The 26022-nt window shown below is 38.6% G+C and overlaps 1 protein-coding gene across 1 annotated transcript; it reads left to right on the forward strand.

Annotated features, from left to right (window-relative positions):
- The first annotated feature begins 6701 nt into the window (after positions 1-6701).
- LOC141961237 (pancreatic lipase-related protein 2-like) lies at positions 6702-23371 on the forward strand. The gene is made up of 13 exons (XM_074908038.1): positions 6702-6761; positions 6951-6999; positions 8449-8603; positions 10885-11010; positions 11957-12091; positions 13130-13238; positions 14388-14507; positions 14597-14719; positions 17340-17455; positions 18992-19121; positions 20168-20279; positions 22114-22276; positions 23108-23371. The coding sequence occupies exons 1-13, from the start codon at positions 6702-6704 to the stop codon at positions 23369-23371; spliced, it is 1662 nt and encodes a 553-aa protein (XP_074764139.1).
- The last annotated feature ends 2651 nt before the right edge of the window (positions 23372-26022 follow it).

The following is a 26022-nucleotide window of genomic DNA, read 5'->3' on the forward strand; positions in this document are numbered from 1 at the left end:
CCACATATCACATCAAAAGCCCAATATGAAAACAATTCTTTTATTAGGTGTTTTTTATTTAAGAGCAGCTAACAGCTTGTATAAATTAATATCATTCTATTGACTTTATTATCCATTTTTAAACACGGACCATTCTGCTCTGACAATTGCAATCATTTAACGGTTTGAGAAAAATTAGATATAAGGATATTAAAAACCTGATTAAGATTGAAATACAGAGGAAATCTGATGAGGCACTAGAATATATAGAATGTCTATGTCTCTATCTTAGTCTTATCTTTTAGAAATAAATACATACATAACATTATTTTATTAACACACAAAATAATTCCGCCGTCCCACAAGCTGATGTTACTTGTTTAGTATAAAATGTCTTCTTTAATTTCAGACAGAAGCGGCAACTTAAAAAAATGGTGCTTTTAAAGGCATAACATTTCAGTAATTATGCTACCAGACAGGGATTAGTCCAAAGGATGGCTTCCTATTTTACTAATCACTGCCAGCTTTAATTCAGAAATATGAAATCAGTGCCTTCAGCTAGAGCTTCTATCCCACCATTTCATGTAATCTTTAAACTGTATAGCAAAATTCATCATGATGAATTACAATTCATTTATCACAGCCTTCTACAGGGCTATGGAAACCTGCTATGATAAGAATCTTTATTCCATGCTTTCCCATTAATCTGTGAAATCCATTTTATATGGTATTTAATTGTCTTTGCTTAAAATAATTTTTAACTTTTCAAAAGTACAAATCCAATCATTTCATGCTATATGACTGATGAGAGAAAGAAAGAAATGGCAATTGGTTATGAAAAAGTCCAAAGGTTTACTGATTTCTTTCATTTTTCTGCACTGTAGTTAATTAATTTATATCTTAAAATTTAGATCAACACACACAGTGTCCAGATGCCTTAAAATACCTTGCTGGAGGAGGTTTAAATTTTTCTGTTTATATCACATTCTTCAGTTCCCTATGTTGTACTTTTAAATTCAATACTGTCCTCAGAATATGTGTTAAGCACAACAGTGTTTCATCACAGAAATTATGAAAAGCAAACTCACTTGGAATCCTATTTGACACAAACTAAGACATAACTGCAGGAATAAATTTATTTTATTTATTAAGACACAAATTTCAGATCTTACCTGATGTAAATCAGTATAACTGTTGAATTCCATCAGTGACTCTGACCTACTGTATCTGTTTCAAATACATAGCTTAGACTCACAATCTGCAAGTAGCTGCTGTAGAGACAAGCATAACCTATTACTAACCAGATGGTTATTAGCAATTGCACCATGATTATGTGAAAATAATAAAATATGTGTCTTCAGACTTGAAAGGTTGAACTCACTAATACTGCTTGAATTCTTTTCATCTCTAAACTGCTCCAGGGAGAGGGATATTTTGTCAAACTGATGCACTATGCGAATACGATTTTTTCCCCATTTTTTCCAATCTAAAGTTGATGTTATTGAATTTTGCTAAATGGATGTTAAACAGTACTAGGGCTGAAAGAGAGTGCTTATTTCTGCTCTCCTACATCAACAGGATATGGATGTCCACCTTCCTAGGAGCTCTAAACTGATGCTGAATTAAATAACTTTGCAGCATGGTAGTGGGATGTTTCAGATCTACCCAGATATGTCCAGGACAGAACAGGCTAGACAGCACTTCCCGATTTAGACACTAGAAGGCCAGATGAAGCTCAGGGGAATGTTTCCTGCAGTATTCCCTGTGAAGTTTTATCATTCCTCACCCATCTTCTCAGGAGTGCCAGTAAGTGTTATAGTTAACCACAGAATGGTAAGCAGAGAATAAAGGACAGTTAATTACACACTCACATCCTTGAAAATACGTATTGCTATGAGCAGAGCAGACAGAAGACAATGCTGTTAAATCTATTCTAATTCCTGGGGCAAAACGTAGTCAGGAGCATTACAGATCAAATCTCACAGTATCTCCAGGCTCACCTCAAGAACAAGAAAAAAAAGTGGGCTTCCACAGGAAGTACAAATAAGTACAGCTGTTAGTTTAAACGGTATTAAAATACAAAGCAAGTGGAACTTAACATTTTGTGCTCTCTTTAACTAAGTATTTTATTCTATGAGTGAACCCATTGGGACTGGCATCAATAGAAGTATTAGAAACTGGATCATAATGAAGGAACAGCAGATAAAAAGAATAATAATCCCTTCATATCTATTTCAGCAGCCAAGCAGAGTGAAAAGAACAGAAAAATACTTGCTGGTATTTAAAATTTTTTGTATTCAGAAGTGTTACTTCCTTACAGCGGGCCTTGAACTGATGTGGTGGAAAAGGTGACCTTTATATTACTGTTACCATTTATAATAAAAATTATTCATACCCAAAACTGAATTACATGCCTCACAATGTGCAGTGGTAGGTAGAAAAGTAGGTCCCTGGCCAGAAAGTTTACTCTCCAGGTTAAGACATGACAAGTGGGTGCAATTACAAGTAAAGGACAAAAAAAAAAAAAAAGACCCAGCATAAACAGCCCTACACAATATTTTAAATTAATTGTCCCCGTTAGTTCTGGTTTTTTATCACAACATAGTATATGCACTGTACCTCATCACATTAGTTCCTCTCTTACAGACGTTGCTATAGAAGGACCTTTTAGGACAGGCTGCACAAAGCTGTGTTCGATCTGCAGAAAGAACCTTCTTCCACTTTTGGCCACTTCATCCTTCAAGAAAACACACATTCATTGACAAAACTTCAGGACAGAAGGAATTTCCTTTACTGGTTTTGTTAATGGAGGGCAAAAGATGAATGCTTATCTACTTCAGCCGAATGCAAGAAGTAGTAATTTCTGACTTCCTCTGGCATATAAGGGAAAAACAGAAATCAGCCCAGAAAAGAGATGGGGGTGTGACTGTGGTCTATAAAACGAAGAGGATCGTGGAGAATTCAAATACAAAATTACTTGTTCATATTTTTCCACACTAGTAACAGGGCACATGAAATGAAGTTGGTAGTTGCACACCTAAAAACAAATTGAAAGGAGATGATTCTTCTCACAGTTGCATAATTACAGCGTGTTTGAAACAGAATGCTGGATGTGCTAGAAGCACGCATGAGTTCAGGGAAAGCTTGGTCAAGTTTGTGGAAGAGAAATTCTCAAGAAATTCTAAAGGATGGAGACTCAGCACTTTGTGGCTTGCTACTTCCTACACAGGTCCCAAATAATACTGAAGTACTTATCTCCATTAGAGTGAGAAGTTCTCTAGAAACTGACGCAGAAGTGATGACATTTAACAATGTTGCTGAGCTACCAGCTTTCCTGGTATTAGTAAACTGTCATAGAAAACCCATTTCATGCTTGTCTGCTGGTGTAAAACCTTTGATTAGTTTGTTACAAATATGAAGACAGCGTGTTCTCCCAGCAACCTTGTCTTGAACACTGGAGGAGAGGTGTGGGGTCTCACTGACTGCTGAAAGGCAGCATGAATATCACTAAATAAACATGTCATGTGTTCTGAGAAAAGCCTCAAGAAATTAAGCTCCAGTTGATGCTCAGTACTAGGTGGAATGATGATTTATAAGAATTGAATAGTTCACATTTGCATCTAGGACTTGAGACAAGGATATTCTCACCATAGGTAAAATCAAAATCCCTTAAATTTGATGACATTCTAACTTTAACTTGTCAGCATCACAGAGTCTTGAAACCTTCACCACCAGACTGTTATTGAAGTCCATGTTGCAGTAGAGGGTTGGTTTGAGACTATAATGAGGTATAGTTTGGGACTGATTTGAAGTACTGTTTGGGACTATAATACCAGGTTCCAAAAAGGCTTCTTCATGTAGTGGGTAATTCTAATTTCTTGAGCTCCCCCGAGGGCACATGCACCAAAATAGTCTAAATAAGTAAAACCTACGAATTCAAATTAACAATAATTTATTGAATCAACCAGATTAATTTAAAAGTTTGAGTGACCTGTTTCTGCAGTTAACTCTCCTTCTGAAATGGGAAGAAACTCAGAATAGAATGAAGTGAGGTTTTGGTCCAGTGTTATATATATAATAGAATTAAATCAAAAGCAGGTTATGTAGATTAGATACTAATTTTCTGTGGGGTCCTTAAATTCTAATGAATCAGCCTGAGTTTGTCTATAAATTCTTAGAGATATAAAAAACCCCCGCATCCACTCCCTTTGAATGTACTACTGTAGCACAGATCTGAGAACCCAACCACCAGATCCGAGTGTAGTGTACACTGTAGAATCACATTTTGAGCACCTGATAACTATCACTGAATCCAGTTGTGGCCAGGATGACCTAGGAAAACTTGAAAGCAGATTCTTGAGTGTGTGCTGCTTTTATTCCTTTCTTCCAAACACCCAATCAGGATTTTTGTTGAATTCTATTGGTGACTGGTTAACTGACCAATTTATACTTTAACAACAGTCTTTAATTATGCAAGCAGAAGAAAACTCAAATTAATTTTAATGTGAATAATTCAACACTTTACTGGACTAACTTAGTCCTGAGGAAATTTTTTTAAAAGTTTCCCTGAGCTACATACTCGCCTTCCTTTTAAAATTTCTGCTAGGGCAATGGAGCACAGAGATGGAGGATCTATTTACTTCTGTGATTAAAGAAATTAATCTTTCAAGGCTATCTAATTAAAAATAAATAAATAAATAAAAGCCTGGAAATGTTTTTGTACTTAACACTCCTAAGAATCACTTTACCCAGTTCATATTTGTATGTGCTAGATGTGAGATAAGTATCAGTCAGTGGAAAGGATTATACCAAAAGGGAGTCTCCCATTTCTGTACATCCTTGGCTTAGGAGGTGCCAAGAGTCACCCAACATACTTAAAGGGTTTAACATTAAAATGTTGGGATGCGAGTTTCTCATTTCTGTCTACACAGAATCATAGAATCATTTAGGTTGGAAAAGACCCACATACAGGAACAAAGATTTCTAGGGAAGCCTGATCAGAAATGTTAACATAATAGTATGACAATAATATAGTGCTATGTGAAAATATGTTGTTATCAAAACACTAAAAACTAAAATTACTGCAATTAATACAATTTCATTATGAAGATTCATGGTGATTGGATGTGGTGACAATCTGCCCAAGGAACTATTCTCCCCTGTTTAAAAGCATTTCTGTCATCTTTTCAAAGTCAGGTAATTCATCCACTAGCAAAATTATAGACAAGAAATCTACAAGACGAACATATAACAGATGACAGACTGAACAATTTAAGTTTTTTATCATTTTTTCATCCCCTCTCCTTTCTGCCTTTTCTCAGGTAACAGCTTAATCCTTCTGAACATACATGCTAGCTCATCCCTTTTTTGGGTCTTGATGTTGCAATGGTAGACTTAACTATCAAATACGAACTTGAAAATTTTGCTTAAGACTGTTAATTATTTAAGGCAGGGATCAGCTCCAGGAAGGAGTTATTAAAACTCTGGAGGAGGACACAAAAGACTGAGGCTCTGCTACGGCCTTCTGGTGTGATGCTAAATCACTTGAATCCCAACTCAGCATCACACAGAGACAAGCAGCCCAGCCGATGGCAAGAGCTTTGTTCCTGATCCTGAAAGGCTATGTGTTTGTTCAGTGTTTACATCACACTTCCCAGCACTTTTTAGCTTTAAAAATAATTACCTGTGAATGACAATAACACCCTATTTGAAACTTTGCATAAAACAGGTGGAGTCATGCAGCAACAAGTCTGACCTGGTTCACGTTATCTCAGATGAAGCGTGTCTGACACAAGGAGATCTCTTTCAGCACTAGCCAACAAAGTCACAGATGCAGCTGGGAGCACAAGCGTTGTGGAGCAGAGGTGAGGTGAGTCCCTCTGTCGCATGCCCTGGGAGGGCAGGCACAGTGCTGTCCTGCTTCATTTCAGGCTCCTCAGAGGGCTTCTGCAAGGCTTGCCGTAATCAACTCAGAGGTGGATGCAAGAACTTGCTCTGAGCTTTGCCAAGGTAAAATGGGGTACATTGGAGCCAGAAATATCTGAGGAACCGAAATAAAGTGCTTTGTGATAAGGTGTGGGGTATTTGGTGAGTGGCTGGAGGAGAGGAGACGGAAGCAGGACATGCTTGAACCGGCAGTGGGTTTCTCAGGGATGAACTCTTTCCTCTTAACAGTGTATTATGGACTTCAGGGGACTGGGGGTGCAAGGTCAGGAAGGAGATGCAGGGCTCTGCCTGTGAAGGACTCATTGGAGGACCATGGCCTGATGTTAGAGTTTTCTAAGAATGATCTTCTTTCCTTTGAAAATAAGTTAGTAGTAGTAGTAGTGAGACTACACTTAAAACGATTTCCCTACTTCACCTCAAAGTAAACAACGGGTTCCATTTACTCCAACGCTTACCTATCAGCTGGTGATTAAATGATCAAGCAGGTCAGGGCTGATAAGCATACATGGCTAACAGCAATGATCAAAATGAGTTTTCAAAACTATCTATATGATTTAGAAACACAAATTAAGTTTGTTCCTGTGTTCTTTTAAATACAGTCACTGAATAGCAGTTATATGTGTAAAACTTCACTATTAAATGCTAGAAGAAACTTCACTCTATAAAAATATGTTGTTGAAAATCCTTTAAGAATTTTATTTGCTTGCCCATAAATTGGAGCTCTAAAGAAAAAGAAAGCTTCTGTTTGTCAAGGTCAGGAAAATGATCTTTAAGAGATGCGTAGAGGATATCCTGCATATGCAAAATCTCCATGGCAAAAAGAAAGAATCCCAAAGGTATTTTCCCAAAACCTTGCTATCTTTAAGGAAATGTTGATTCTTTTGGATCCAACTCATTAAATGCCTGAAGTACTCCTATGACCATTATGACTTTTTTTTTTTTTTTTTAATGTGTTAAAGAAACCCTTAGGTGAATTCCAGACTCTATTTTGATTTATATTTGAATTATGTTCTTATTTGCTTTAGATGTTTGCAGTATGGATCACTACACTTTTTCTTCTTGGTGCAGCCAGAGGTAAGACGCATAGCTGTTAAATTCTATAGACAGCAAAAATTCTTGTGTGCAGCTTATACCAGAATATCTGTATTTTAGAAAAGTGATGTGCTTTGGAACAGATTTAACATAATTCTTCATTAAAAGCACTGAGTTATGTCATGTCTGCCACACTTAACCTATTACTTTTTAATTCTGTAAAGCTTTTTGAAACTAGCAGACAGAATGGGAATTAGAAAGGTATTTTTACAGATGAATTAGTACTAAAATTCTTCTGGAATGGTTTCCTTTACCCACCCACAACCACACCATCATTTATGGTAGCTACAACACTTGCAATGCCAGCCAAGGCACTTACTATTCACCATGTTATGCAGAGAACAGGAAAATAAGTCCTCGTCCAACACACCTCTTTACTGGTAGGAAAGAATAGTTCAACAGGCACAGACACACAGAAAGAGCAGAGAGAAACAAAACGACACAGTCCAAAAATTCACTGGCATCTGAGGAAAGACCCCTGTGAAAACAACTGCGTCACTTGTGGAGTCTAGCTGCAGCTCCACAATTCAATCTTCTCTTCCTCTAAATGTATTTTCAGTACATATCTCTCTACCCCTGCATTTCATAATGAGTAATGAATAGAGTAAGTCACAGTCTGATGTAGTATGAATCTGTCACCTATCCTAGGTAACAATAATTTCTCATTGTTTTCAGTATCTTTTTAAGAGCAATAAAAATTATTTGGGATTTCACAACTGTTGTACTATAATAGTGGGTAAGGATAACATTTAATGGTAACACCCATGTGTCATATTTGCATCATTACTGTATTAAAGCCACAATAGAAATTGGGAAACTCTAGTTCTTCAGGTACAGACTACACATCCAGAGGCTGTGCTTTGCTCTAGGCTTGCACTTAAATGCCATTTTATTGCTTCCACTAAAATGGTGATAAAAAAATAAGAGAGATGTTTAATGTACATTGTGGAGCAACCAGAGGTTGTCTATTTTAATGTTCTGGTTTCTTTTTACTCCTTCATGAATTGTTGCACAAGAAATAAAAATTTAGATAATCCCTGGAGCATTAGGATTAATTTGAAGGACTGCTCTGCGCTGTCAGCAAACACTCATTTGTTCTCTGAATCCAGATGAAGATTTTATTGTCTTTTTCTGACAGCTGTGTTAACAATACGTTTGAACAAACACATCCTGATTCTCCTGAGTTCATCAAGCTGGTCTCTACACTATGTTTGCAGCAGGAATCAGGCTTGAAGTTCAAGTCCCTGCTACATGCACAAGGCACAAGAGCGCAACTGAGCACCTTAACGAAAAATGAACTGAAGTGCCATCCTAACCCGAATCAGCCATTTTCTCCTTCCCTGGTATAAACACCATCCTGTCAGCTCCTTGTAGGTGCAGCCTAACCGGCTATGTTCCCAGAACACTAACATTTTTCTCTGTGTACCCCAGGAAGGGAAGTTTGCTACAAAAGGCTTGGATGCTTTACAGATAACCCCCCTTGGTCTGGGATCCCAGGGAGACAACTGGCAGGCTTGCCCAGCTCTCCAGAAGACGTGAACACCAATTTCCTTCTTTACACTAGGGACAACACCATAAAATATCAAGTAAGAAACTGCTATGTTTTTAGACTGATATTAGGAAGCATTTCTTTACAGAACAGGTTGTTAGGTGTTGGAATGGGCTGCCCAGGGCAGTGGTGGAGTCCCCATCCCTGGAAGGGTTTAAGACTCAGGCTGACACAGCACTGAGGGATCTGGTGTAGTTGGGAACTGTCAGTGTTAGGTTAATGGTTGGACTGGATGATCTTCAAGGTCCTTTCCAACCTAGATGATTCTGTGATTCTGAACACTGATAGTATACAACACATTCAACAAATTATATGGACAGTTTCTTTTCTCCCATATTTTTTTCCCAGGAGAAGCCCCAATTCTATATTACACACAAACAGTCAATCATAATTTTCTTCCGTGTTTTTTCTCTTTTTCCTCATTTTAGCTCTCCGATGAGCCAGGTATATTTACAACATGTTAATTGCAGCTTTCTAACACAAGTCATCTGAGACATTTTGGATATATTTTATATACGTCTCTACAGTAAGCTAATGACCCAAATTCAGTTTCAGGTTTAGCGTTATAAAACCAAAGGTAGGGAAGGCAGTACAAAAAGAAAGCTCAATTTTGACTCCTATGTGTCTCCAGATTGAAAACAAATTTCAGGCCCATACACATGACTTGAGGATGTAGTTCATACACATGATTACTAGGACCTCTGAACTACATATAACTGATCTCAGAGGCTCTGCTTATGTGGTGGCCAACAATGAGCAGTAAGAGCAGGTAGATAGTTAAGAGTGAAGATCAGAAGATAAAGTATCCATGTTCACCAGAGAGAGGAAGGAAAACAGGATGAAAAATTGAAAGAAAGCTTAGCAAGGGGAACAGAAGACTAAAGAAAAAATGGGGAGAACGAAATCATATGTAGAAAAAGAAGGAAACAGTCAAGAAAATAATTAAATGGGGATGGATAAAGAAAATAAACAAGTATTAAACATTTTGTGGAAGACTGGGACTGAGGGAAAAAGGAGACTAAAGAGCAAAGAAAAAGGCTTGGTAGAGCTTGGAGGTTTCTGTTGCAGAGAGCTGAACAAGGTTATCCCTCCTGAAGACACATCAGGTAGAGAAGCATAGAGACAGCATACTCCAGAGCTGTATGGAACAAAAAAAAGTTAAAAGGTGAGGTTATCTACATCTGCAAACTAGCAGCAGTGAGAGGAAGCTCTGGACTGTGACAGAGTGACAAGAGGAAGTAGATAAAAGGAGCCTGCAGGACTGTTTAGGATGGATCAAATGGGAACATACTGAAAGATGCTAGTGGTGTGTCAGCCCTTTCATCTGAAGATCAGCAAGTACTGGGAAAAGCTCACAACAGGATGGTCAAGGTGTTGGAGGTGCCTGGCCTGGTCTTGTCCCTACCATGAAACAGTTTTGTGGAGCTATGGACTAGTCTGGTGAAAGAAGAGAAATGACCATCAGAGAGTGTGAATTTTACTTGGACAAAGAGCAAGAAAAATGAAACAAATTGGGGGAGGTGGGGGGTGTGGTGTGGTGGTGGAATATAGTATTTGTTGCTGTTGTTGGCTTACATTACATGAAAAAGGCTTCATAGTTGGGTTTTTTATATATAAATGATAGTCACAAACAGTAGAGGTGTTTAATGATTTCTCCTGTTTGAGTCACCTCAGAATAAGTCCAACATCTCTAGCTGAGGGGGCCTATTAGGTTTTAACTTTTGGTAAATCAGTCTTTCACTGGAGGTGAGATGTGTGCTAATTAGCACACAATGTCCCCTTTTAAGCTTAGGAAACCATAACAAAAAAATGAGAGCCAAGATCTAAACCAACGCAGTATTCTTTAAAAGAAAAGAATGCCTTCCTTATCAAGAAACCCAAAAATACCTACAGCCTCCAACATTGTAAGCCTGGTGGGCTATCTCATAAAATACAAATCAGCTTACTGAAAGCAAATAGAAAGAAAAATAGACATAGATTCAAAGTCAACCACATAATACCTTGCAGAAGATGCTATCTTTGTACTTTTATGGCCAAGTCTGATAAAATCTTGTATTCACATGACATGTTGTACCAGTATATCTCAAAGCACTGTGCAAAGGATGCCAGTATCATTAGTTCATTTAACTAGAGGAAGTGAATCATTTGTTGAAGCAATTAATTGATATCCCCCAGCAAGGCAGTTTACAAGTGAGGAACAAGACCCATCTCTTCAGAGTCCAGAACTATGCCTTAACCATTGGGGTACTCTGCCCCGTATCAAAATGAGTAGTCACATCCTTGTTGTGTTGTTTGTTGGTTGTTTTTTTCTGACACAGAAAATTTCTGCCATAAATCCAGCAACTATCAAAGCTTCAAATTTCCGAACACACAGGAAAACTCGCTTCATTATACACGGTCATCTTGCTGGAGCAGACCTCCTCTGGATAACAAATATATGTAGGGTAAGGTATTAATTTTTTTCTGATACTCATTTTACTTGTATTTGAATGTACAAATATCTACATCACCCTATTAACTGACTTAAAATTCACACATAAAATTTACACCTCTGTTTTCTTGTTAATTCAGGGGATATACAAGGAGAAAAAAAATTCAGAATGAAGCTCAGTACCACATGACCACACTCTTGTTCCTAGCCATGAGTGTAGTGCACTTCAGCCCTCTGCTAAATGCCCTTTTGCTGCATTCACCTCCACAGGGAAACCTAGAATTAATTGATTTTTCAATTCCTTGCCAATAATAAAGGGGAAAAAAGTCACTTTTCTCACCTCAGCAAAAGGTCAAACATTTTGGTTTGAGGGAGGCATTTGATCTAATAAAAACAAAATGCTTTGTTCAATGGATCGTTTTCATGTTATTTAGGTACATTTCAAAAATTAAATTGTTTCATAATTAAACATAAGAATGTTTCATTGCAGAAGTGTATGAATAGAGTATTTTGGTTTATATATATGAGCTTTGGGGCTGAAAAATTCCAGCACATGAACACAGATTTGTGAATCCTTTTAGATGATCCAAGCATATACATTTTGAAGACTAAAGCTTGGACAATAAAAAAGAAGTCGTATTATTCTCTTTTTCTAACTGGGGTACTGTCATTAAGAGAAGTTGATACCTTAAAGCCAACCGAGGCATCTGGAATGGAAAACAGAACTGAAGCAAGCTTCCCTGTGTCTTTATACAACGTTCAAATCACTGCCTCCACTCTGCCTCCTTGTGTTGATGCCTCAGTATTGTAGGAATTAATATACTGAAGATCTGTCTTTACCAGTCACATAAACAGAGTCCCTGCTTACAGCAAAACAAAATATTGTTTGCATATACCCTGCTACAATTGTAATTCGTGCCTGTTAGCTTCTGATCTTCTGTTTTCATGTTTTCCACCAGTTTATGTTTCACACTGAAGACGTGAACTGCATTTTGACTGACTGGAGAGGTGGCTCTAGTGGTCTCTACACCGACGCAGTTAACAACGTCCGCATTGTGGGGGCTGAGCTGGTATATCTGCTGAACCTTCTCGAGGTAAAAGTATCCGTGGAACATGAAATCTGGTGCATAGTCTGTATGGTAAATGCCATGTTCACGGTGGCAACTTTAGCTTTGTTGCAATAGAGTCAGGAAGTACAGAGGTACTCAATAATGCAGCTGGAAATGTCATTAAAATTCTCTAATCCTGCACGAAGGGAAATTCCCTCTTTAGTGTCAGACCATAGAAAAGCATGTGCCTAAAGGCTTACAAGCCATAGTTTCTGAAAGTTTTGTTCATGATGGGGTTATTACTGGATAAGACATTAGACTGGAGGCTGTCTAGCAAAACTGGCAGGGTGAAGAGGGGTAATAGGGGACAAATATGGTTAAATCATCTCTCTGTGGGTCACACACACTGCCTCCTGCAAGAACTGAATCACAGCACAGAGAAGGAACTCTGCTGCAGCCACCAGTGTCAGGCTTCCCGTGCAGAAGCTCAGCTGAGCCTGAGACACCAGCAGCGTTCCTGGCATGGCCCTCCCTGTCCTGCAGGACCCACACGGTGGAGCATCTCCATAGCAGGATGGCCGCTTGATTCACACAGAGGATATGCCACAGGCAAAGGCACTGAAAACTCTCCCACTACAGAATCACAGAATCTTCTAGGTTGGAAAAGACCTTGAAGATCTTCTGGTCCAGACTAGACTACAGACCACTATCCTCACTGGACAGACTGGTTCAGGGGTGAGGCAGTGGGGTCGTTTGCCTTTTGGACAAGCAACCAGTGCAAATGTAGGGGAGCTATGTGCAGAAATTCCCTTTTCATTCTTTTCTATCACAAGGACCAATTCCTGACAGAGTTTACGCCCTTCCAGAGGCGTGATATAAGAGAGGATGGGATGATCTGGGAACTGCTTCTCTTTAGGTACAGATCCCAGCACCCACAACAGTAACTTCCCACCCAAGACACTCCCCTCCATCGCCTGCTGGCCTGGCCATGTCCCAGCACAGTGGAGGGGCCATGATGAAGTGCCACATGCTTGTATCCCCTGCTTAACATGTTTTTTTTTTCCTTTCCATATATCTTCACAGAAAGACTATGGCTACTCTCCTGCCAATGTTCATTTCATCGGCCATAGTCTTGGAGCACATGCTGCAGGGGAGGCAGGGAGAAGGAAACCTGGCATTGGAAGAATAACAGGTACTAAAGCTATTTCAACTGATGAAGCTTTATATTTTCATTCAGCTTAAGAGAACTGAAGAACCACTGCCGCCTTATAAACACACAATATAGACTGCAATGTTCTGGTTTGTCATAATTAACAGTATACAGCTAGCATGAGAGCATATGAACAAAGCCATGTCCTATCACATGCCATGCATTTCACATGTCCACGTTCACAGCTCTGAGAAAGGCTCAACTTCAACAGATCAGAAGGGCTTAACTGTCCCAACTGTGGCTAAATAGAGATTGCTTTTTACAGGTCATGAGTCCCAGGGAGCACTTGGTTATGGTTTTTAATGATATAAAAGAGCAGGAACAAAATACTGTATTACGTGTGGAATAATAGACTTGTAAAACACTAGCAACTCATTATCGTATCTGGTGTTAAAAGCCCACTCTAATATGACATTTCAGCAGTTCAAAAGATTAAAAATCTGAAATGAAAAATTAAAAACCCTAGATCTAGCATGTCATGATGAGACAGTAAATAGTCATGGACACCCAGAAAAGGAAGAAAGCTGTTAGTCGCATAGCTACGAAGAGATGGAGTGTCATGACACACTCACACATCACTTTTTTTAAAGGCTCTCTGTTTTCTGCTTTCCTTTTTCCTCCAGCCAGTTCTCTTCTCTGCATAGACATTGCTTTGTCTAAGCTGTGTACGCAGTGAGCTGTCACATTAGCAAGTCAGGGAAACTGGGATCAGCTTTAGCCTCAAAAGAGAGCTCACTGACACTGAAGTGAAGGGGTAACATTTTCAACCAAGATCTTTTGGAAATAAAAATAGATTTCTGATCAAATAAAAATTCTCAAACAAATCTACATTTTCAGGGTAACATATCAAGATTTCATATTTTTCACTAAAATGAAAAAAACTCCCAAACCTCTTCCTACAACATTGTTCCCCAAAAGTAAGCCAAGCACCCATCAGCATTTTACTGTGCTGCAATGCCTCCAGCCACCTTTCTACTAAAACCCTGCTTGTTTTGCTGGCTGTGGACCACAAATGGATTTTTACATATGGAGTAAAGGCAGAACTGTAATGACGTGCAGTGTACACACACTGTATGTGATGACATACATATAGTATTAATTACTCAATCAGACGTATCTCCATTTATTTAGGTTTGGATCCAGCTGGGCCCCTTTTCCAATATACTCCCACAACGGTTAGGCTGGATCCTTCAGATGCAAAATTTGTTGATATAATACATACTCACGCTGGTCATCTTTTCTTTGACTTTGGTAAGTTTTCACACAAAGGATGACACCAACACAGAGGTTGGCCGCAGCGTACCTGAGAGTGATCAGCCTTGATTCGTTGTGCATTTCAGCTCCAGGGATTCTTCAGACTTGTGGCCACCTGGATTTTTACCCAAATGGTGGGAAGAAGATGCCAGGATGCAAGCAGCTTCGTCTACCTCCTGCAACTCGGAATATCAATGACCTTATGAGAGGTACGTGTATTTTCAAAAAGTAATATCTCATTATAAGCTACAGTTAAAAATAAAGACTAGGCTAAGGTAAAGCCTTTTGCATGTATATAGCTCAGATTTGGAAAAGGGAGAAAATGCTCAAACCCAGAAGATTTAAAGTTGCCTGTGAAATACCTTCCAATTTTCTTTTATACTAATGAAATTCCGGGTGGAAACTTCAGTTAAAGCACACAGACTTGTTCATCACAACCTTTATAAGAGCCTGCCACTGTGCTGACAGACTGACAACAGTGGGAATTCCACACATGAAGGACTGGTAAAATTTCATTGAAGGATAATCCAAAAATGAATATTTTAAAATCTGAGCTTCCCTTCTCCCTGGAAAGACATCAGTCCCGATATTACTGGGGTTAAACATACTCAGCCACACCATTAACAGCTTTAGTCCCTTCAAGGGGAACAGCACAAGGTTAAAAATATAGAAGATGATAAAATGACTGCTCCATTGATAATTCATGTTCTTCAAAGAAAGCTGGGCAGTTAATCAGAATCACCCTGGGATCCAGTACAATAGGTCCCCAAAATCCTGTCTTCTGATCCTAACCTACAGAAATGAGAACATGTGTTATTCACAGCTAAATGTTATGAAATCCCTACCACTAGTTAAGTAATTGGCTTTCAAAAATGCTCTGTCTTAGAAATGGTTTGGAGAACTCAGTAACAAAAAGGACTGAAAGATGGTTGTGCACAGTCACTTGGAACCAAAACACTTTCTAATCGAACTGCATAAGAATGTCTGCATTTTCAGAAAAAAAAAAAAAAAAATAAAAAATCCACAGACATTTCACAAGGCTGTTTGCAATGTTTTGTGGTGAAGGATAAGCTCAGCTCTATTGAACATGAGCAGATGTTTTCTAAAAATAGAGACAGCCTTAACTCCTGCCTTGTGGTTAAACCTTACTTTGTGCATATCTCTTCTGTTTGATAATATTTACATTTATGTAGTGCTTTTATGTATGAAGTGCTTTACAAATGTTATTTAGTAACTCTTTCTACAGCTTTTGATGCAGTAGTGAGAGGAGTATTATTTTCCCATTGTATAGATGTTAAGTGAATTTGGCACTAGCACAAAGTAATCCAACCGTAAGAGCTGAGGGTTTTAAAGTTAAAAGCACAGACCTTTCTGAATTAGATTTAAGAAAAGAACTATAAAGAAAACATACTCAGGAAGAGTTGATGATGCAGATTGTTTTCAAGAAAAACAGACAAAAATACTTTTCAGAGATGTTTTGGTCTTTTTTTTCTTTCCTTATGTAAAGAACAATGTGTGTCAACTGGCCAATACCAACAGGTCTGTCTTTAAGATGCATAAATATTGACAGTGGGTGAAATTCTGATTTCACTGTAAACTGTGCCAGCTTGCAATTACTTTCAGTGCCTCCAAGACTTCACCCTGTGATTGGGTGACGCCCCACACACACACACTGCATCAGGGTAGAGCCTATTTTTATACAACCTAATGTTAGTATATTGTGCTTTGATAAAGGGAAGACTTCAGAGCCAATGAAGAGAATAGTTATTACAAGGGACCTGTAAATAGAACTCAAATAGCGCTTTCTTCTTTCCTGCACTGACTGCTAAATTTCTCTCTGGTGGGAAAATGTATTACACAGAATCACAGAATCATCTAGGTTGGAAAAGACCTTGAAGATCATCCAGTCCAACCATTGACCTAATACTGACAGTTCCCAACTACACCAGATCCTTAAGTGCTGTATCAGCCCAACTCTTAAACCCCTCCAGGGATGGGGACTCCACCGCTTCCCTAGGCAGCCCATCTAACAACCCGTTCTGTAAAGAAATACTTCCTCATATCTAGTCTAAACTTTCCCTGGCACAACTTGAGGCCATTCCCTCTTGTTCTGTCGCTTGTTACTTTGTTAAAGAGACTACTTGTTTCAAATAGTTCTGGCAAAATCAAGGACACACTGCTGAACATCTTCCTTTTCAGAGCATTTCATAGAATCACCATTGTCAAGTTACCACAGATTTTCTAGGGCTTAAAAACATGGAAAGCTACTGAATTTAAAATAATTATTACAATTACCTTTAAATCTAGAAATGAGTGGAAACTGTGGTTTTACTAAATACCATGTTATGATAATGGTAAGCAAATGAAAATTAATTCATAATAACTACTATATACTTTATAAACACTGTAGCTATGAATTATTCCAGTCTTTGAAATATCGAAGGGAAATTTTCCTAAGTCTTCCTGGATTCTCAGGCTAAAGTAATATCAGTTAAGTGCACATAGCAGGATGGGAGGCTGCACGAGGTCTGCCTTGGTGCATCTCCACCACTGTTAACTCCAGCACGAGCACAGGGACACGCAGATTAGAACCTAGTTCTTCCCCATAAAAAAAAAAAAAAAAAAAAAAAAAAAGTCATAAGTAAACTTTTTACTGTAAAACCAAATAATTCACACTTTAAATGTCTTTTAATTATTACTATTCTTTTAATCTGAGACATCACTATATGTACAAATGCTTTGAGGAAAAAAGACCCACAAGTGTTGCTTTGGCATAGACTTTATGTTAACGTATAGCTTTTATCTTTTTTTACCTGGGCGTTTTCCCAGAATATAGATCTATTGGATGTGGACATAAAAGAAGTCTCCGGTATTACGCTGAGAGTATTATCACTCCAAATGGATTTGTTGGGTATCAATGTGAAACATACCGAGCTTTCATACTGGTAAGCATTGGGTACATATTTATGTGAGCAGTTATAGCCCTGCCCTTCCCCTTTTCTGGGACAACTTCTACACTCAGGATCATGGGATACAGGGGAGGCTATACAGACCCACTGACTACCCTCATCCAGACCACACCCAAAAAACAAGCAAAATGTAAAAGCAGCAAACTCAAAAAAAAAAAAGATCTAGAAGAAAATAAGGCATAAATATCAACAACAAAAACAGTTACAGAGGGAGAGATGAAGAGCTAAGAGGTCAGTGAGAGGCTGTGGCTGGGTTCACCTTTCGCGTAGGTCAGCTGTAAGGGACACTCTGGCTGAAGGAAGTCCATCTAAACCTGGTGAAACCCATCATCAAGAGGACAGTCTCTGAATTTCAGAAATGTTTAAACATCTGTCTAAACAATAAACATCCACAGTATATAGGGCAGGGGAGATATTTACACAGCACAGGATTGCTCACACAACACTCAGGTGGCACAAGAAAGAAAGCAGCATCATGTCCTGGTGTCTCATGCCTAATACAACTGGGCTTTTAGTGGACCATTTCTGGCAGCATAACTGAGGACTGGTCAAGGAGTAACACAAGTCTGAATTTGTTTGCATCTACTCCCAAAAGGAATGATTACAATAGTGTGGACAAGTTGTTAAAGTTTTTAGCGACGTTGCCATGTAACTTGAAAGTCTGATGTAATTCAGGACTTGAAAACCTCAAGCCTGTGCAATTTAGTGATGTGAGGGAAATATTTTTTTCAATCTTGTAATAAGCAAGTGATGCTGATCATTTAGCCTTTTATTCATCTAATGCCCAAATAGTCAAAGATCCACAAACACCAGTTCCTACAGAAACTCCCAAATACCAAAATTCAACTATCTGAATAACAGTGCTATATTTTCCAGCTGCAATTAAATCACTTTCACTGAAAATATACACACTTACGTTGTGGGGTTTATTTTAGATGGATGTCAAGGTCTTGATCTGAAGTTTGATTTATGTAGGTAGATTAATTTCATTAAGGTTCTGCATGGGAAGAAAGGCTGAAGAGCTGACTGAATACATTTGAAAGTGAGACCCTCAAGGTTCAGTACTCCTAAACTTAAATGTCTTTACCATATGAGTGAGATATCCAGCCAGACCTCCTTGCAAATATGGTTACCCATCCTATAATAATGATCAGACAACCTTTCAAATGGACCCCATAAAAGATGAATACATTTCCTGTATTTTACAGATTAGGTAGTAAGGCACAACATGCATTTAAGGTATTTACTTATGGTCTCTGCAAGAATGTAAGGAATTAGGCCAGATTTTCAACCTGTTTCTCTCTGATTTTCAACCAGATGAAATAAGCTGACTGACCATCTCAGCTCCTCTTTTCACCACATCAATAAATACCGAAGATGTGATCTGAACTCAGAAGCAAGAGCATTTTCAAAAAGCTGGAAAAAAGATGAAAAACCTTAATTTCTTTAACTTTTAAGAAGTGGGATTAAAACAGATAATGTCTTGTAATATACATTGTTATTTTCCCCTAGGGAGACTGCTTCCCATGTCCAAAGGAAGGATGCCCACTGATGGGTCATTATGCTGATACGTTTTCACATAAAACTGAAAAAGAACAACAAAAGGTTTATTTAAACACAGGGCCCTCCCCTCCATATGCTCGTAAGTACTCGTTTTGGGTAGTGAATTCCAAAGTAACAATGAATTATGTGTGAACAAATGCCTTACGCTTCTACAGAGAGCTGCTGGAGTTAACAAGTGGCAGTCAGTACAAAATGTAGAGTTTCAGGTGTGGTAGGAACACGCAGTACCAGCATTATCTGGGAAAGGCCGAAGTAATTATAGAAACAGATCAACTGATGCTGACCTCTGAGTTATAAAACCTGATAAAATTTTGTTAATTAGATGATGGCTTCAAAAATTCCCTAAAGCTGAAGGTGGGAGGGATGTTATGCTGTAAGTGCAAAATTTCAAATCCAAAAAAATTTTTAAAACTGGATCATTTCAGAATACTTTTGCAAAGCTTGTCAAGTTAAAATGTCAGGGAGTAATAAGAAGTATAGTTTTAATTGTGATTATTGTAGAAGCTGCCACAGAACCGGGAACTAAAGCTGGTACAAAAACTTCCCAAACTTGGTTGCTTGAAATCAATATGTGCTATTGCCTCTGAGACCCTGCTTCTGCCTTAGAAATAGATGGGGATGACAGGCTCTCCTGCCAGCTGTTGGGTTGTGAACAGGTATAAGAAAAACCCTAAACACTCTGTGTATCAGGATGATCCTGGGGAAGCGGCCAGTTTTGTTTAATATATCTTTAACAACACAGCAGTCCAGTGGACCTCAATTCATAGTTGAGAGCTAACATGCCATCCATGAGAACCCCCAAATTGCTCATAAGTGTAAGGAATTACAAAATTAAAAGTGAGGCCAAGTGGAAGAGCAAGGAACGGTATTGGCCATGGCAGATGAAGTACTCAGCATAGCCAGTAGGTCAGCATGGATCTGCGATTCAGACCACTGTCAAGGAAATTAATACTACCAGAATCATGCAGAACTAACATTTACCTTAATAAAGAGTGACAATTTGTCCACTTACAAGCACATTTGTGCAATCCTTTCCTCTCCCTGAAAGACATTGAAACATATGAGAAGTTTTGCCATTAGGAAAGAAATCTTACAACCATAATCTATTTAATTTTGCTTTCAAAGGCTGGCGAAAAGAGATACATATCAGACTATCTGCAACAGAAACCATAATGGGAAATATAGATGTAGCCTTGACTGGAACTAATGGGATCAGGAAAAAATATACAATTGACAAGTAAGTTTAACATGACTATTGAAAAAATGTCTTTAACCATTGTTAGGATATTGAATGTATACATAGCTATTTTTACACGTCTCATCTTGTTCTATGCGTTTTGTGATTTACATTGGTAATAAAAGTAGCTGATAAGTGGTTGAAGTTCCCCATGTTACAGGTTGTGGTCAAAATCTATTGGCTGGTCGGTCTCTCTTGCTTTGCATTTTCTGTGCTGAGGATGACGGTTAGCATAGCAAAGTGGGCAAGAGCAAAGAGCTCTGTGGCTACTGCTGGACTCAAACATCATTCGGTGATCTTCTCTGAGAGGACAAAGAGCTGCATGATGTACAGTCGTTTAATCATTCCCTCCTCTAGGGAATATGTGAGTAAGAAAGTTGCAGCTCACTGCAACTCACAACCGTGCTGGAGGCTGGGATTCCTGTCCACTCAGCCTGGCTTTCTCCAGTAAATGGGAATTTAAATCTCATAAACTGATCCTTGTCAAAAAACACAGTTTAAATATTGTAAAACCAGCCTCCTCTGTGTTTGAACATAGCCCTTTTACTGATCTGTACCAGAAGTACGTTTGGTTGCAAATATCCTACTGCAGCAATACATTAGAGGTAATTTCATTGTTAATGTCGCACTGTAACATGCATTCTGTTATAACAAACACTGATACCACAGAAGGCTTGAGTGTATACTATAATTTTCAATTTTCTTCATGGTTGAGAGCAAGCAGAAACACTGAGAAAACTTTTTGACTTGGACTTATTTGAAGGTAGATCTCATTGTCAAAAATTATCATCTAAAATAAAACCCATGGCAATACTGACAAAGACTGGGCTAACTAATCCAGTGTTTTCATCCCAAAAGGCACAGGAGTTTAAGCAACTAAGTCATTTTCATACTTCTGTAGATCCCTCTGAGTTGTTATCTCCTCCTTAGGTACCAACAAGCCTACACATTGGGTTGATAGGCTGAAAGCCTGTAGTGGGATCCAGTATAACCTCCCCATATAAGCAGGAATGGTGTTTCCTCTGCTTTTTCAAGTAAGGTTAATACAGAGACTTTGTGGCCTTCACTGATTTGACCAGCTGGCGTCTGTACCACAGACTTCAGCCAGAGGAAAAAAGTGACATTTAGTCTTCAGAACTTCCTCCAGATTTATTCAGGATAAATCACATTGAGGTAGCCTCAGCACAACCACAATAGCTTCAGCCAAGGCAAAACATTGCAATACTCATTTGGGGGAAAAAATCAACCCAACTGTCAATGAGATATTCCTTCCTAATCCCCTTACAAAAAAGGTTAAATTAAAAGTGCGTTATATACATTTGTGTGTGTGTGGTTTCTTTTTAATCTTCCCTAAGTTTAACTCTGTTACAATGTTTGTCCAAAGAAGTATTTGACATATTTTATGTACAAAACATCTAAGGTCCAAGGACTTCACAAAATACTTTGCTACATAGCTCGAATGACTCGTCAGCAGAGAGGACAGAATTTGGTGTTTCTGCACCTGAGACATGATCCCCTGCTGCCTGAGCTGAAAGCCTCAGATCTGCATGATCTGCGCCAAGACCCCCAAGGAACATATTCTCCAAGAACATGTTCTAAGCTAAAATTTTGCCTAACATCCCTAATTGGTAATTATTGAAAATAATAATGTAATAAAAACATAATAAATGTAATAATGTAATAATAATGTAATAAATGTAATAAAATTGTGGTAGTATTTTAAGCTTCAACTCATCCCACAACTCATCTCCCTTTCTGCTTAAACTGTAGCTTTTCTTTTTTTTCTCATTTGTAAAGAACACAGAGCATCACTTATGTGCTTTCCTTTTGGCAGAGGAACTTTCAAACCAGGCCACACATACTTGAACTATATTGATACAGAAATTTCTGGGAACATTTCAAAAGTTGAGTTTCTCTGGAAAAAGCATCCTGGTCATGTACACAGAGGTTGCATGGGAGCTGAAGAAGTTACAATAACATCTGGGGAAAACGGCAATGTGTGAGTATACAGTCTAGTCATGTTCCATTCTGTGGGTCTGGGGTGGGGGGAAACAACAAACAGAAAAAAGGAAAAAATATCCAAAACACCTTTAGCATAGTGTCATGCCACATAAAGCAAGAGGACTTAAGTACTGAAAATAAGAGCCTAATCCAAATTTCACCGCAGTACCTGGGTGTCTGACTGACTATAGTTACTCCCACCAGCTGAGCACTGCAGCCAGACTTCCCAAAAAAACAGAGATATCAGATCTGAAATTCTGCATCTTTTTCTCCTGAATTACAGATTCATGTGCCTACATCTCCCTTAGCACATAGCACAGCACATCAGAAACAGGCCTGCAGAGTGCAGCACTATACTTGCCTTGGCAGGGCACCTCAGCTGACTCCAAACTGATCCCACAGGTCGGGCACCCGCTGACATGTGCAGTGCACTAGGTACAATTCTGGAGCACACCTCTCGGGTTAGTTTTAACCAAAATGAATCCAGCTGATGTGCCCCAACACCACACTCTGATGTAAACCAAAGTGTAGTAAGTGTGGAAAATGGAGTGAGAGATTCCCTTCAAAAGTGCCCACCTGGTCCAAATTATAATGCTAATAGAGTCAGAACATAACAGCAAACACATCTTAAAATTTAATAATTAGTCACTAACTAGTAATTCTTTAAAAAATAATTTGATGACACACATTTTATGTTCTCAGTCTACTAGAACTCATACTTTGACCTAATGTAATAAAAATATGATTTATATCGATTATCTTGGGCTGTTGCTAAAAAACGGTCTTGTGATGAAAAATGTTTCCTTAAGCTCTTCCTCTCTCACCAGGTCTGTGTTCTGCGGCTGTGGAACCGTGCGGCCAAGCACGTGGCAAGCCCTGGCACTTTGCTGAGGCTCAGAAAGGAATGCTGTAGTTGTCCACTGTGGCAAACCTCACCTTCTGGAAAAAGACACTTCAGGCAGCAGCAAAGCATTAACAAGTCTCCTCCAACAGATTTTCCCAGCCCACTACAAAAGCCCTATTTCCAAATTATTTTCGTCAGCTTTTATCCATACAGGGGAGTTACACTTTGTGAATTCCAGTTACAATGACAGTTAACATGTATTTTACTAATAACACCCACATGCAGTGTGATTATATTTCACAGTCAAGGGAGAAAATAATAAAATAGGGAAAAAAAGTCCCAGCCAATTCCCATTTGAAATATTCCCCGGCCAATACCCTTTGAAAATTATCTTAGAAGGAGAATCCAAGAAGAAGCAACAGGATAAAAAAAAAAAAAAAAAGAAAAAAAAGGAAAAAATATAAAAGAAAGAAAGAAGGAAAGAAAGAGGGAAAAAAAAAAAAGAAAAAATAAAAAAGAAAAAAAGACGGGGGGAGCATAGACAGCCAAATTCTTTGATAGTGCCTACTTATTTGTTCAGGAAAAGGACACTTGTATGCTTTCAGAAGCATCTGATTGCTTCTATGTCAGGAGTCTGAGGAATAATTTTAAATATAAAAATTGATAATCAGAGTTTCAATGACATTGTCTAACGTGTCCTTCCTTCCTGAAGAACGCATTTAAACAACATTTGAGCAGCACATCCCAAGGACTGCTTAGAAGCTGGGACTGCGTACGGAGTCATACAGTAGACCTCGAGAAACTCTACTATCAAAGTTCACCATGTGTCAGCCAGGACAGCTTAATGTACAGCAAAATACTTGATTGTTGCATTTTTTCCTGTGGAAGAACTCACTGATGTGCTCTGTTCAGCCCTGCTGAATGCTGCGTGAGCTCGGAGACTTTCTCCGTACCTGAAACAGACATCTTCTTTATCAAAACTATGTTGCACTATTGAGGATCTTCAATTTTTCAGGCAGCCTTCAAAGTAATTATTTTCTCTTTACCTGGTGAAGCTGAAGTTTCCACCTCTACCTTGCTCTTCTGAAGTCACTGAAGTTGGGCCTGAGCTGCATTATTTGCATTACTACGTAGCATTGCCCCCCTCCCCCCCCCCCCTCCTCCAATTTGGAAGCATTTTGATTATACTGGTTAACAAAACAGACTACTAAGTTACCAGTATCAGCCAAAATCAGCTAAGATTGTTTCTCTTTCAATACCAGCTACTCACAAAAATCCTTTTCGTTTTTAATTGTCCACTGTGGTCTAAGACACAGAGCTAATTTTTAAATCTAATGTGAGGTTTATCATTTGGGTGTAGAAATCCTGTGTGTGAATCACATTGGGCAACTCAGTTCTGTCCCTTCCTAACAACTGGCTATTCCAGAATATTGCCAGTGAGGTTTACCAGGAGGTGTTAATGAGATGTGTTACACAAGGCCAAAGGTGAGTGATGAACAGGTGTTTCAAATTATGCAGCAATACTTTTGAGATGTCAGAATCCAGTCACCTCCTATGAAATTTGCCAGAGAAGCTTGATTAGGAGGTTTGCAGCAAAGTTGACAAATCAGCCGTCTACTTTCTCAGACTCGCTCCTTCAGTACCCTTATCTCTGCCCATGGGGAGCAGGATACAGAAACCATACTGAACGGGAAACTCACCTTCTTCTACCCCTTAGGAAAACTCCTTAGGCAAGACCCTCCTCTTGCATAAGTAGGGATTCCCCTCTTCCACGCTCCCCTGGAGAAGTACAAAACAACCCCCGGGGACCTCTATGCAGTTGAGAAATACCTGTAGCTAGTAATTACACCATCTTTAACATCCTTCATAAGTCAGGCATGGCTCTCTGCCCCAGAGTTGCACAAATAAGGATACTCAGGGAAGAAAAATAGGAAGACTACTTTTCCCTTTCTTACAGTCAGGAACTGAAGCCAAAAAACTGTAAATATTTTCCTCAGGGTCATGAAAAAGTGTGCAGCAGGGCCAGACACTGGATTGGGTCACTGGATTTAATGAATCAAGACAGCAGTATGAGCAGTGCAACACAGGCCTTTGCTTCTCACAAGAAGGAAGCAATGTCCTGTGGAACTCAAGACTTCTATAAAGTCCATCCCCTCCTGCCTCCATATTTGGCTGTGCCACTGCTGCAATTCTAAAAATTAATTTGACGGTTTTATGAATAATAAATCATTTACTTGCTTTCATAAATACAAGCTTCCATTTTGTTTAATTTTAGGCTATTGCTTTCAACAGCATTCTTACAAAACATGACAGCCCACATGGGCTGATGACTTTGCTATAAACGTGGTCCAGCATCAGCTAGGCCACTTAAAAATATACATTTTATCACCCAATCAGTTCAGCTAAAAAGTAAAATATTGCATTAATTTCTTTTCCTTGTGTTATCCTGTTTTGCATTTTTGTCATATACTGTTTTCATTTTCATTCTTCGGTAAACATGAACACTGCACTTATTTGCTAATACATCTACATACAGAGCAAGAGAGATTTATTTTGATTAGCTAATGGTGAAAAAAAACATTGACAGCAGCTGTGCGTTGCTGGTAGCAAATATTCTTCCTCCTGTTTCTTTCTGTATTTAAAAATTAAAATTGTTACTTGTATGAAACGTTTGGATACTATCACTTTGTATTAATGGACGTAGTCCAAAAAACACAAGGGGTTGAATTTCACAAAACAATCTGCCTTTGACAAAGACTGGAACAGGTAATTCTTACATATCTTCACAACAAGGTAAGACAGTTTTCTAGAATAATTTAACTGCATCTTTAAAATGTCAAGTGAGATGCACCATTTGATACGTTTGGCTGTCATGTTGAAAGGTAGCTTTTTTTTTTT

This window comes from Athene noctua, chromosome 5, assembly GCF_965140245.1.
Source record: "Athene noctua chromosome 5, bAthNoc1.hap1.1, whole genome shotgun sequence".
Lineage (NCBI taxonomy): Eukaryota > Metazoa > Chordata > Aves > Strigiformes > Strigidae > Athene > Athene noctua.